Below are 12,716 nucleotides of genomic sequence, written 5' to 3'. Positions count from 1 at the left end.
GGCACACTGTGCATAGTAGCTGCTTAAGAAAGACTTGCTGGGTCAGTTGAGTGCACAGAAAAGGCTTTTACAAACAAGGTTTGTTTCCAGAGATGAAGTACAGACAGAAAGGGGGGGATGAGGCCTGGCCCGTGGGGCAGGTGGGACTGAGGCAGGCTGGGGCAGGCACCCTGGGGGCAGGGCGGCAGGTGCATGGCCACCGAGGAGGCACGTCTGGTGCCGTGAGGCTGTGAGGAAGCTGGCTCTGTGAGCGGAGAGTCCCTGAGGTGGGTGGTAGTTGGGAACAAGACCTGGGTTGGGAGTTTGAATGGCAAGCAGAGGAGTGAACATTTAGGTTGGGAACTGACCTTCCAGCCCCTTTCTGAGGCTGAGAGGCACCCGGGGGACGGGAGGTATGTCGTCTGGTGGTGACGGTGCTTCTCATACCCCTTTATGGTGCTGTTTCCATACCAAGGTGTGTCCCTGCTGAATGTGTCTTGTTCTCGGTTGACTGATGACCACTGATGGGGTCCCTGGTGCTGCGATGGGAACCGAGAATCATCTGAGGGGCTGACGATGATGACCTGGGTGCCCCAGTCCCTACCCCAGGGACGGAGTGGGGCGGTCTGACAAGGGCTTCCTCCCCGAGCAGGAGATCGGACGCATCTCCATTGAGATGCACGGGACCCTGGAGGACCAGCTTAGCCACCTGCGGCAGTACGAGAAGAGCATCGTCAACTACAAGCCCAAGATCGACCAGCTGGAGGGCGACCACCAGCTCATCCAGGAGGCGCTCATCTTCGACAACAAGCACACCAACTACACCATGGAGGTGGGCGGCGCCGACCTTGCTTCTCCAGGAGGGGCGCCCCGGAGCCCCTTCTGCTCCCCACCCCCTGGGGCTGGTGCAGGGCCAGTTACCAGTCTCCCCAGGAAAGTGCTCAGAGTGGGAGGACAAACTCACTTGGGAGTGAGGGGGTACTCGCTGCCGCTCCGCTCCGGAGCTCCGGGTCCTCGGGCCCTTCTGAATTTCCCAGGGAGCTTGTGGACAATGCAGACGTCCAGGTTCCAGCTCCAGGGTTTGATTCACTAGGTCTGGGATGAGACCGAGGAATCTAAATTTTGAACCAGCGCCCTGGTGATTCAGAGGCAGGTGGTCTCCAGACACGGGCTTAGGCACCTGCTTTCCAGGTGGTGAATGGTCTGGACCATGAGGGCGTGTGCATGTGGCACGAGAACAGGGTGTGCAGGGCCCTCCTTCCTGGCCTGACTCACGCCATGCGTTAGTTCTGGTCTTTGCTGTCCCGTCCCCCCCCTCCCCGTGGAGGCCACGCCCTCCTGTGCTTCCCTTTCATCATCTGGGTCCTCTGTCCTGGTGTTTTGTCCTTGTCCTGTGATGCTGTCAGTCTGGCTCAAAGTCCAGATCTGATTACTTGGGCCGTTTCGATAGTTGCGGGAAGAAGTAGCCAGGAGCAGCCAAGGCCCAGGCGTGGTGCCCCTTTGCTGACAGGCTCCTCATCCCCCCCCAGCACATCCGTGTGGGCTGGGAGCAGCTGCTCACCACCATCGCCAGGACCATCAACGAAGTGGAGAACCAGATCCTGACCCGAGATGCCAAGGGCATCAGCCAGGAGCAGATGAATGAGTTCCGGGCCTCCTTCAACCACTTTGACCGGGTGAGAGCCCCACCCCCCGCACCTAGAGCAGTCCCCACCCCTGCCCCAGGGCCCGGGGGGCACTGCCTAGGAGGTGGGCAGCCATGCTGGGCCAGTTCCTGGGCAAGGGAGGAGGAGGAGGAAGAGGAGGAGGGAGAGCAGGAAGTCAGCCTGCCCTGACTTTCCGCACCTCACAGCTGGCCTTAGAAAGCCTGTCCCGGTGTGCTGTGAGCTTCCCTGCTTTTCTGGAGCAAGAGCTCATGTAGCGAGCGGAGAGAGGACCTCTGGCCCCCGACACTTGCTCTCCTGCCGCGAGGACTCAGCCCTTGGGAGCAAGGCTACCGTAGCCTCAGGGGCCGGCCTGCTGTCCCCTGGCTGTGGGGACTATTGCTCGCCTCTGTCTCAGGACAGAGGAGCAAAGGCTCCCTCCCCACCCCACCCCCAGCAGCCTTTGGGAGACTCTGTGGGGGCGTCAGCATTGTTCACCCTGGGTTCTCATCCTAGCTCTGGGATGGGCTGGGCTGTACATGGGCCATCGCTCCCGGTGCCCTGGGGCCTCTGGGTAGCCAGAGGGGTGGGAGCATGGGGTTTGGTGCTGCCCACCACCCTGCCTGCTTCCCTGTCCTCCAGCCTCCTGGGTGTGTGAAGCCCTCTGGGAAAGCCGGGTCGGGGCCTTGGGGCTGGGTGGGCCGGGCCCTTCTGGGGGAGCTTCTCACCCCCGTGGCTCACCGTGTCCCCCTCTGGCCTGCTTCCCGGAGCAGAGCTGCGTGTGCCAGGGAGAGGGCACCCTCTGGACCTCGTCCGTGTGTCTAACTGTGTGCACTTTTATTTCCCCTCCTCCCCTGCCCCTTCCACCCTCCACCCTCTCCCTCCGCATGCCTTCGTCCCCGTGTCTCCCCACACACGCCACCCTCCACCCGGGGCATGGCCCACCCCCCTCCCCTCACGGCCTCCACCTCCCTGGCACCGCATGGCTGGCTGCCTGGCACACGTCGGCCCCAGGATCACTCCGGCACGCTGGGTCCCGAGGAGTTCAAAGCCTGCCTCATCAGCTTGGGTTATGATATTGGCAACGACCCGCAGGTACTCGCCTCCTGCACGCAGCACGCTCAGGGGTGGCGTCCGGGGCGAGAAATAACGCGTTTCTCCTTTTTCTTTTCTCTCTCTGTCTGGCTCTCCCTGTCTCCCCTTTCCTGTGGGCCTCGGGGCTCGTCCTCTCCTGCTGTCCCTGCCTGGCCCACGTCGGGCTCCTCTTCCCACTGCTCCAACCTCTGCCCTCTGCCCTCGGTCATCTTTCATGGGAACCTGCTCGGGGCCCCCCTTCCTCTCTCCTCGTCTCTCTCCATCCTGTGGATGGACTTTGGCCTATCCCTGTTCTCTCTCCTCCCCGTGGACGTGTCTCCTCTGTGCTCCTCTTCCCTTCCTGACCCCCCAACCGTACCCCTCGACCTCCTCTTCTGGCCGTCTGCGCCCTGTCTTCCTGGCCCCGGGCCGGCCCTTCCTCCTCCTGCCTCTGACCCTCCTGTGTCTTGGTGCCACTGCCCCCACAGAAGAAGACAGGCATGATGGACACGGATGATTTCCGCGCCTGCCTTATCTCCATGGGTTACAACATGGTAATGTAAACCCCGCCCTCTGTTCTGACGAGGGCCCGCCAGCTGGCCAGAGAAGCCGAGGCCTGGCCAGGGCAGGCTGCGAGGCCTCAGGCTGGGGGCTGCTCTCCCTGGAGGGGCCTCACAGTTCCCGTCCGTGGGGAAGATGGCGCCCTGATGGCTGGGCCCAGCCTCATGGCGCGCGTGTGTCCCAGAGGTCTGGCCTTCTCACCTCGGTCTCTGTGCTGGCGTATTTTTTGGTACTTACTGTGGAGAGGGGCTTTTTCACTCCCATGGTGGATGGTGGGGCTGACCCCAAGGCTAGCAGGAAGGACTGGAGGTTTGGACTTCCTGGGTTGGGTTTCATCTCTCAGGAAGCGCAGAGATTTCTGCCTCGCCCTGTTGGTGGCTCCAGCCACGCCTGTCGTCCCTTGGCCTTCCCAGCCTTCCCAGTTGTGTGCCCTCATGCAGGCCTTCTGAGTAGAGCGGGGGCCTAAGCTGGGCAGCCAGGCAGCTCCCGGGCCACGGCACAAAGGGCAGAGCTTGTGGGCTGCCCCGTGAAGGGCAAGGGCTCTAGACGCAGGGAGCCCAGGAGCAAATCCCAGCTCTGCCATCAGCAACTTGGGGCCCAGGATGAGGTGAGGGGACCCCTGCAGAAGGAGCTTCTGTGAGTGTTGCGCACGGGTCTGACACAGGGAAAGTACGGTGTGGTGGGGAGAACACAGGTTGTGGAGCCAGACCAAGTTCAAATCCCAACTCTATTACCTGCTGGCTGTGTGACCTTGAGCAAGTCACCAAGCCTGTCTGGGCCTCCGGTTGCCCTTCTGGAATCCAGATGGAAATAATAACAACCTGTGCCATATGGTGGTGGGGAGGGTGAAATGAAGTGAAATGCATCCAGCCGTTAGAAGAGTACCTGCCCCGTGCTCTCAGCCATGACGACTGTTGTCAGCATTGTCGCCGTTTGCTTCGACGGGAAACTGTGGGGTGTGGGAAGCCTGAACTGGGTCTTCGCTCTTGGGTGTGATGTCCCTGTGATGCCCTTAGGACAGCCCAGTTTAGGTCAGGGGGCCGTTGTGCCCCCCTCTAACAGCCTTAGGCCACTCTGAGCCCCCAGGGCCTTCTGGTCCGTATGAGACATTCCCAGCAGCCTGTGGCTGAGAGGCTGACGGGCCTGGGGTTGGCTCTTCTCTCCAGGGAGAGGCAGAATTTGCCCGTATCATGAGCATCGTGGATCCCAACCGCCTGGGGGTAGTGACATTCCAGGCCTTCATCGACTTTATGTCTCGGGAGACGGCCGACACAGACACAGCAGACCAAGTCATGGCCTCCTTCAAGATCCTGGCTGGGGACAAGGTGGGTCTGCTATGCTGTGGGCACTGTGCCGGGGCCACTCCGATCTGGAGGGGAGGTCACTTGCACCCTGTGGCCCCTTCCTCCCACTGGGGCTCCCCCTGCTGTCCATCTCTACCTATTTCTGTAATGCTTTGGGATCAGCTAAGGTGTTAGGACACAATATGAGCTTAAGGGGGTCTCCTGCCAGGGCGTGGGACTCCTTAGCACTTGGGCAAGAGTGATGAGTGGTAGAGACGGGTAGAGTGGGGTGGGGGGTGTGACTGAGTGATGAAAGGGCCAGCTGAGAACTTAGAGTTTCACCGTTACATCACTCTGGGCGCAGGCGCAGAGCGTGGGCAGGGAGTGGGAGGCAAGCACGTTTCGGTCTACCCTGGGCAGCAGTCAGTTCTGGTTTCCAAATTTCCCAAGTTCCCTGCAATGCCCTGCCTGGCAATGGAACAGTGGGAGCACGAGGGGGAACTGGCAGAGAGGGGGATGTCTGGAGGCCAAATTTCCTTTCTATAAAATCCATAGGATAATCCTTCTGCCATCCTTCCTTCAGACTGAAAAGATTTGAGTTATAAAAAGCCAAAGCCAATGGGGAGCATAATTTCTGAAATGTCTCGGTCTATAAGGGAAAAAGACTGAGCCCACAGAGGTTCCTAAAGGTCGGTTCCTAAAGTTTAAGGACACCCTATTAGAGTCCTAGCATCTTGTCACTTGAAGTGACTCTGGGTCTCTGAGGTCCAGAAAGGGGCCTGGGCTCCTGACTTTCGGAGTGACCTGGGGGTGACCCCGCCCTCCTCGAAACGGTTCCTAGGGGACTCTGGCAGAGGTAGGGCATGGGGCTGGGGGCCTGCCTTGTGGGTCAGAGCCTACAAGTGAGCTGTTCTGGAGCCTAAAACCCCCAAAAGAAGCAGCTTCCCAGTAGACCTGTCACGGGCACCCAGAGACCTGGGCTGGGAACCAGGCGCCGGGGGGGGGGGGCAGACCCACGTCTTGCAAATGTGGTGGAGATAGCTGTCGGCCACAGCCACGTCACACCTGGGTGCTCACTGTATTGGCTGAAATTACATGACCTGCAGAGCGCTTGCTTGAGCGGGCGTGGGTCCCACTTTGTTACCAGACCCCCTGCTGGTTTTGCTCCAGCCCGTGGTGCCTGCAGTCGAGAGCAATCCATGAAATTACAGGTGCAGTTAGCACTTGAATTAGCATGGAAACAGGCCAGAGTAGGTATGGAAATGGCAAACAGGAGATCGGAAATGAACGTGTATGTTGTATATGCACACGTGCGTGTATCCGTACGTATACATGATACACATGTGGGTACGTGTGCCTGCGCATGTGTCTGTATCCAGAAGCAGGAGGGAGGGGACGGGGCGGGGTGTTGCCGCCCCCAGTGACATCCCGGCCCCCCTACCCCGCTCTCTCTGCAGAACTACATCACGGTGGACGAGCTGCGCCGAGAGCTGCCGCCCGACCAGGCCGAGTACTGCATCGCTCGGATGGCCCCCTACACCGGCCACGACGCCGTGCCGGGTGCTCTGGACTACATGTCCTTCTCCACGGCGCTGTACGGCGAGAGCGACCTCTAACCCGCCCGCCCAGGCCAGCGCCCTCGCCCTGCCCGCTGTGCACCCCCTGCCCTGCGCCCCCTGCTGCCCCATCTCCCGCCCAGGTTTGGTCTCCTCGCTCAGGCTCCAACCGGGCGAGCCGGGACCCACGTGGCATCGAGCCTCCCTGCCCGCAAAGTGACAGTTTACAAAATTATTTTCTGCAAAAAAGAAAAAAAAAAGTTACGTTAAAAAAAGTAAAAAAAAAAAAAAACCAAAAAACCACATATTTTATTATAGAAAAAGTATTTTTTTCTCCACCAGACTTAAATGGAAAAGAGGAAAAATTAACTGTTTGCACCAAAATGTTTTGTTTTGTTGTGACATAGGACAATAACCAAGCACAATGTTCTATTCTGTACTTTTTATCGATTTTTTTTCTCTCTGTATCATCTGCTGTATTCATTTCTCCAATCTCATGTCCACCTTGATGTGGGAGTTGGGGGGGTGGGGTAGGGGGGTATCTCGTCAGAAGGCACATTGGTGCATGTGTGTTTGCTAGCTCACTTGTCCATGAAAATATTTTATGATATTAAAGAAGATCTTTTGAAATGGCTGTTTTTTAAGGAAGAGAATTTATGTGTCTTGTCTTCTCGGTTATAAGTCTAGAGGTGTGGTTAGCACAGTTTTTTTTCCTTTAGTTTTACTATTGCCGATTAAAAACGAACAAGATTGGAGAGTGTGGACAATTTTGATAATACTTGTCACACATCATATTAAAGCAACAGCACTCCCATGACTAGTCTTGGCCTGCTCCTTGCTTACTGTTTTCCAGAAGGGTGCCTGAGGTCAAGGACGATGGGGGCCACCTGTACCCAACCTTAATAGGTTTTCGACCCTGGCACAATGCCGTCCTCCTACACTTCACTATCTTTATTTTAAAAAAGGAAAGGTGGTTTCCTCAGAAGGCTCGTATGAGTTGAAGATAAGGTCACAGACGTGTAAGGAAGGCACTCTGTAATAAGTCCTACCTTTGTTCTCAATGGCATCAGACAGCTCTGTGGCATCTGTGTGCCCCCCCCTTGCTACTCAAAATGTCCTGCAGTTGGGGCGCCTGGGTGGCTCAGTCAGTTAAGCGTCTGCCTTTAGCTCGGGGTCCTGGGATCGAGCCCCAAGTCTATTTCTCCCTGTCCCTCTGCCCCTCCCTCTGCCCTTCCCCCTGCTTGTGCTCTCTGTCTCTCAAATAAATAAAATCTTAAAAAAAGAAAACAAAACAGTGTCCTGCAGAAAGCAGCTCTCCAGCATCACCTGGGAGCTTGCTGGAAATGCAGAGTCTCAGGCCCCACCCCAGACTTTCAGAATCTGCATCTTAATAAGATCCCCATAGACTGCCATTTCCAAAGTGGGGAAACTGCACCAGAGTTCCCTTAGCTATTACGTGGCAATAACAGTGCTATTGGAAAGCCAGTGCGGCAACACGTAGAGCTCCTAGAATCCTAGAACGTTCTAGAATACTCACTGCCCAGGAAAGAGGCAAGAGGACTGTTCAGAAGGAAGGACATGGGGTAGAGGTCGGCATTTGCTTTGGAAACATTCCTGTAGGATTTACCACCGGCTGGTGAAAAGTCCAGTAAATGCTCGGTGTGGGTCTGTAGTGGGTGCAGCTCCAAGGGGGAAAACCGTGGAACAAGGCCAGAGCCTCGTCTCAGAGGGTCAAAGTCCTTTGACAGAGGGTAGGGCACAGGATACCCTGTTTTCGCTATTGACATGCAAGTCGAGCCGAGGGCGTGGTGGTACAGGAGTCGAGGAGAGGGGAAATTGTTCCAAGCAGAAAGTTTCCCAAACCCAAGGTGCCAGCACTTTACCGTACCGCAGTTTCTAGAGGTATCAATCGACCTTTCCACTGCTCACATTAGAAAAGGGTAAGAGTCATTTGAACCACAGTACGCTTACTAACTGCACGTCCTGTAGACAATGTCCTTATTTGATAGTCTCAATATTCAAGTGTGCTTGTTTGTCTGCAGATGACGATAGTTGCTTTAAATTTTCAATCTGCTAAAGAGAAAGCATTTTAAAATCTATTCTTGAAGCTATTTAGGTGATCACACACGTCTTACTATATTGATAACGTCATTTTTTCTGTAAAAATAAAAACACTCTTGCTTGTCCTAATCATTCATACATGTAACAGTTAACCATCCCAAACAACCCCATTTAAATCTCCCAAAATAATTAAGTTCCTGTAAATATTTTAAACATATTGACAGATTTTAATAATTCTTTCCGGTACATCAGACTCCCCACTGAGGCGAATTCAAATCGAGGCTGCAAATTCTTGCTCAGCACAAAACAATTGAACTATTAGAAATGTAAATCAGAGTCTCTGGAGCAGTTCAAAGCTGTTTACTAACAGTTCTCTTCCGCCTCCCAAATGAAAATCACACATCTCATCTCAATTTCACATTCCAGATAAAAACCCCCAAGCGAATATATGCCAGATTGTCTTACAAGTTCAAGGTCCTTAAATTAATCCACAGGTTGTCATGCGTATAAACCCGCTGAACACCCCCAAAATCTTCATACTGAGAGTTGGTTTTCCTTCATCCATGCACTTCTTTCTACATAGCTGATCTCAAGTCCCCCTGTCACTCATTGCTGGGTGTTCGGGTCACAGGTTGAGAACTGTGACATGCATCAGTGGGGAGTCCGAACCAGGACCCAGGATGAGGTGCTCACCCGCTTCCAGGTTCCACCCAAGGCACCGGGGAGCTCATGGCGTGGACTCCAGAGTCCAGCATTGTTTGCTTTGTCACCAGGGTCCCTGGGCCCAGGCCCCTCCTCTGGGGCTTTGTCTGCAGCCCGTCGCCTCACTCCCTTGCTGGTTATCCTTTGTATCTCACCGTGGGCCACTCTTCATCGTGAACCACTCCAGTTTGCTCTAAATGATTGGATACGTGGAATTTTCTACCCTGACGAAGGGGGCAGTTGATTGTTCCTGCATCCGTGGGAGGAACGCATCGAGTCTCTTTCTTGCCCAGCTAGGGCATGCGTTCCTCTTGTATTCTCATCTGCGTCTGCCCATACCTTTGGAGGGCATTTGCTGACAGCCTGATGAAAGCCAGTCTGGAAATACAGCTCCTCTTTCTCTGGCCTGTCAAGCCTTTGGTGAAATCCTACGACCATTGCAAATCCCAGGCCTGTCTCAGGAACCTCTGTGTCCTCTGTCCCTGGGCCCACTCAGAACTGTCCCTGGATAAGGACCAGTGCCCGAAGGGTACAGTCAGTAGGGTGAGTGAGTTACCAGAACTGAGAACAGATAAGATTTCCTTAGGTTGTAAGGACATCAGAGGCTTTGTCAGTTCTTTGGCCTGTGCCACAGGGCAGGACTGTGGCATGGACGGTGTCCCAGGGTGGCGTGCGTGGTGGGGAGTGCCTCTGAGCTGCCCCATCTAAACCCAGCCCAGGACTAGGGTCTGCCTTCCTGTCACTAGGGAAGAAATACAACCTCTCGCGACATCAGTGCCTTTCAAGGGAGACACGTGGGCTCAGGTGTGCCCTGCAACTTCCCAGCTGGGCACATCACCTCCCTACATGGTGTCACCAATGCCACTTTCCATCTGTGCTGGCACGTTGTAGGCAGTTAATAGGGGACAGTAAGTATTAATACAGTTTCTTTTTTAATTAGCTATGCTTTGTTAAGCTATTTTAAATATTCTTAAGGCAAGAGGCGCCTGGGTGGCACAGCAGTTAAGCGTCTGCCTTCAGCTCAGGGTGTGATCCCGGCGATCTGGGATCGAGCCCCACATCAGGCTCTTCCGCTATGAGCCTGCTTCTTCCTCTCCCACTCCCCCTGCTTGTGTTCCCTCTCTCGCTGGCTGTCTCTATCTCTGTCAAATAAATAAATAAAATCTTTAAAAAAATATATTCTTAAGGCAAAAAGGCCTGACTCTAGAAAAATACTGGTAAGGGGAGTCCTCTTCCCGTATTTGAGTTCTGTGGTGGGCTGAATACTGGTCCCCACAGTCCACGCCCTGACGCCTGGAGCCTGCGATTACTTTACGTGGCAGATGGGACTTTGCAGATGTAATTAAGGATCTGGAGATGGGGAGATGATTCTGGATGATCTGGGTGGGCCTTCATAAAGAGGTAGGCCAGAGTGTGAAAGTCAGAGAAGAAGAAGTGATGGAGGTAGAGGTTGGAGCGCTGTAGGCCGTCAGCCGAGGCATGCGAACGGCCTGCAGAAGTTAGAACAGGCAAGGGCACGGAGTCTCCCCTAGAGCCTCCAGAAGAAAGGCAGCCCTGCTGACTGACTTTGGCTTCCTGGCCTCTAGAACCACAGGCACACCTGGTTTCACGTAGCACTTGGTAGATCACGTGTTTCTTACAAATTGAAGGTTTGTGGCCACCCTGAGTGGAGCAAGTCTTGGTGCCATTTTTCTAACAACATTTGCTCACTTTATGTCTCTGTGCCAATAAAGTATTTTAAAATTAAGGCCCGTGCACTGTTTTTTTTTTTTTCTTTTTTCTTTTAGACACAATGTTATCGCGCATGTAATAGGCCGTGGTATAGTGCCAACACAACTTTTACCTGCAGTGGGGGACCAAGAACTCCCTTTGGCTCGCTTTATTTTTTTATTGTTTTTAAAAGATTTTATTTATTCATTTGAGACACAGAGAGGGCACGAGCAGGTGGAGAAGCAGAGGGAGAAGCAGGCTCCCCGCTGAGCCAGGAGCTCGATGTGGGGCTCGATCCCAGCACCCTGGGATCATGACCTGAGCCACCCGGGCGCCCCTGGCTTGCTTTACTGCGATGTCTGCTCTGTTGCGGTGGTGGGGAATGGAATCTGCAATAGCTCCGAGCTAGATGCCCGTAGAAGATAATAAATCCGTGTTGTCTTCGGCTACGACGTGTGTGGTAATTTATTGTGTCAGCCGCAGGAAACTAATACGCTCCATCGTCCAGGCCTCTGGGAAGTCTGGCTGCTTCCCTGATGTCAGTGGCCCAGGTTAGAGGCCTGAGGCTCTGGAGGAACCGCTCCAGCTTCAAAGGCCTAAGTTGGCAATGTTGGTGCTTGGGAGGCCGCCACGGCTGTCGGACCAGAGCCCCAGCCCTAGACATGCTAGCCCACAGAGAAGGGAGATGGAAGCTACAGCCTGAAACTCCAAAAGGGCCCGAATGGCTGGGCCTGCAGGAGACTGGGGAGCTGGTTAGCAGCATGGCTGAGGGGCTGAGGGCTGCAGGCAGGACACAACCTAGGCCACTAAGTTGTTTGAGAACATCAGGAGCTGAGGTTTTATTTCATTTTCAGTCTCTGTGGGTCAGACCTAATGGAGATGTCCCCTTGTCCTTTCAGAATTTTCTGACCCTCCCAGTCTCTACTCACTGCAAAATTCTTTTTAGTTCCAAATTTAGACCCGGTGGTGAGCGTAGCATTTCAGGAAGAGAGGAAGGAGCCATTCTCATGACAAGGTAATAGCATGGGGAGTGCAGAAGGGATGGGTGAACCATTTCCCGGGAAGCTTACATGGGCCTCCGTGACGGGCTAAATGTGGGACGAAGGACAAGAATGTCCACAGAATGTTAGTGTCAGAAAACGGTTGAGGTCATGGAGTCCAATCTTTCCATGTGACAGAGAAGACTACAGCCTGAGAGCAACGCTTGCTCGAGGTCGCAGAGGCAGGTTGAGGCAGAGCTGCGGGAGAATCCAGGTCTCCTGACTCACAGCCCAGTGCTCTGTGCAGAACAGCCAAGTTGGAGCCAAGGTGGGTGGGAGGAGAGAGAGACAGGAAGAGAAAGAGAGAGGAGGATATTTCGTTTTCATACACAATCAGCCTGAGATCATCAGATGTAATAACTCGTTACCCAGCCCGGTGTCATTTGTGGATGAAGCTCGGTCGCTACTAGGCATGTACTGATTAGGACACTTGTAGTGAGTTGCCGGAGTCACAAAACGCAAGCTGCACGGCTGAAGCCAGAAGGCTGGTTTTACCGGCTTGGATAACCGAAGTGTGCGGGCTCCTGCTGGCTGCCCAGGTGCCTGAGGCAGGGGCTCCCACGACGCCAGCAGGACATGGTTTCTCTGGATTGACCCCATTCTCATGTAGGCTGTCCCTCCCAGGGGGCGAAACAGCCAGGGGCTCCAGGCTCACCACCTTGCAATTTCGAGTCTAGCAAAGAGACTCGAGGAGAGAGCAACATCCCCCGGAGGTGTGCAATATGGTGGCCTCAGCCAGGGCCACGGGGTTGCTCCCTGGCTGCGTTTGGCCTGTGTGTGCACCCTAGAGGGGAGGGTGCAGCCCCCCGCCAGGCCACCTGGACGTGCAGTGGGGGCGGCAGGGCCCTTTCTGGCAAGCGACCCACAAGACGCTGCCTCCCCACAAAACTCATGTAAGGGGTGGGCTCTCCAGAAGCTGATGCTGGCCAGCCAACAAACGACATCCTCCACGACAGCGGGAAGGAACGGAGTCCTCGCGCAGGTCAGGGGCTGTGGCTGGAGGCAAGGGGAATTGGGGCTGGCACGATGGCCAGCCGGCACCACATCACAGGCCGCTGCCCTCACCGCCCTGCTCATACGCAGCCAACTTCCACCTCCCGTTCTTGC

General features: G+C 55.0%; 1 protein-coding gene across 3 annotated transcripts in view; it reads left to right on the top strand.

Annotated features, from left to right (window-relative positions):
- Positions 1–6,396, top strand: part of ACTN1 (actinin alpha 1) — a 92,319-nt gene extending 85,923 nt beyond the window's left edge. The window contains exons 17-22 of one of the 3 annotated variants that reach the window (XM_045807962.2): positions 632–811; positions 1,509–1,655; positions 2,637–2,717; positions 3,185–3,250; positions 4,424–4,582; positions 5,998–6,396. In XM_045807962.2, coding sequence (XP_045663918.1) covers positions 632–811; positions 1,509–1,655; positions 2,637–2,717; positions 3,185–3,250; positions 4,424–4,582; positions 5,998–6,156 — 792 coding nt within the window. In that variant the 3' untranslated portion in view covers positions 6,157–6,396. The remainder of the gene's footprint in view (positions 1–631; positions 812–1,508; positions 1,656–2,636; positions 2,718–3,184; positions 3,251–4,423; positions 4,583–5,997) is intronic. The other 2 variants (XM_045807964.2, XM_045807963.2) reach the window with 2 other exon arrangements.
- The last annotated feature ends 6,320 nt before the right edge of the window (positions 6,397–12,716 follow it).

The sequence above is a fragment of the Ursus americanus genome, chromosome 26 (genome assembly GCF_024610735.1).
Source record: "Ursus americanus isolate L20-20 chromosome 26, mUrsAme1.1.p, whole genome shotgun sequence".
Lineage (NCBI taxonomy): Eukaryota > Metazoa > Chordata > Mammalia > Carnivora > Ursidae > Ursus > Ursus americanus.
This window is presented reverse-complemented; position numbering and strand designations above follow the sequence as displayed.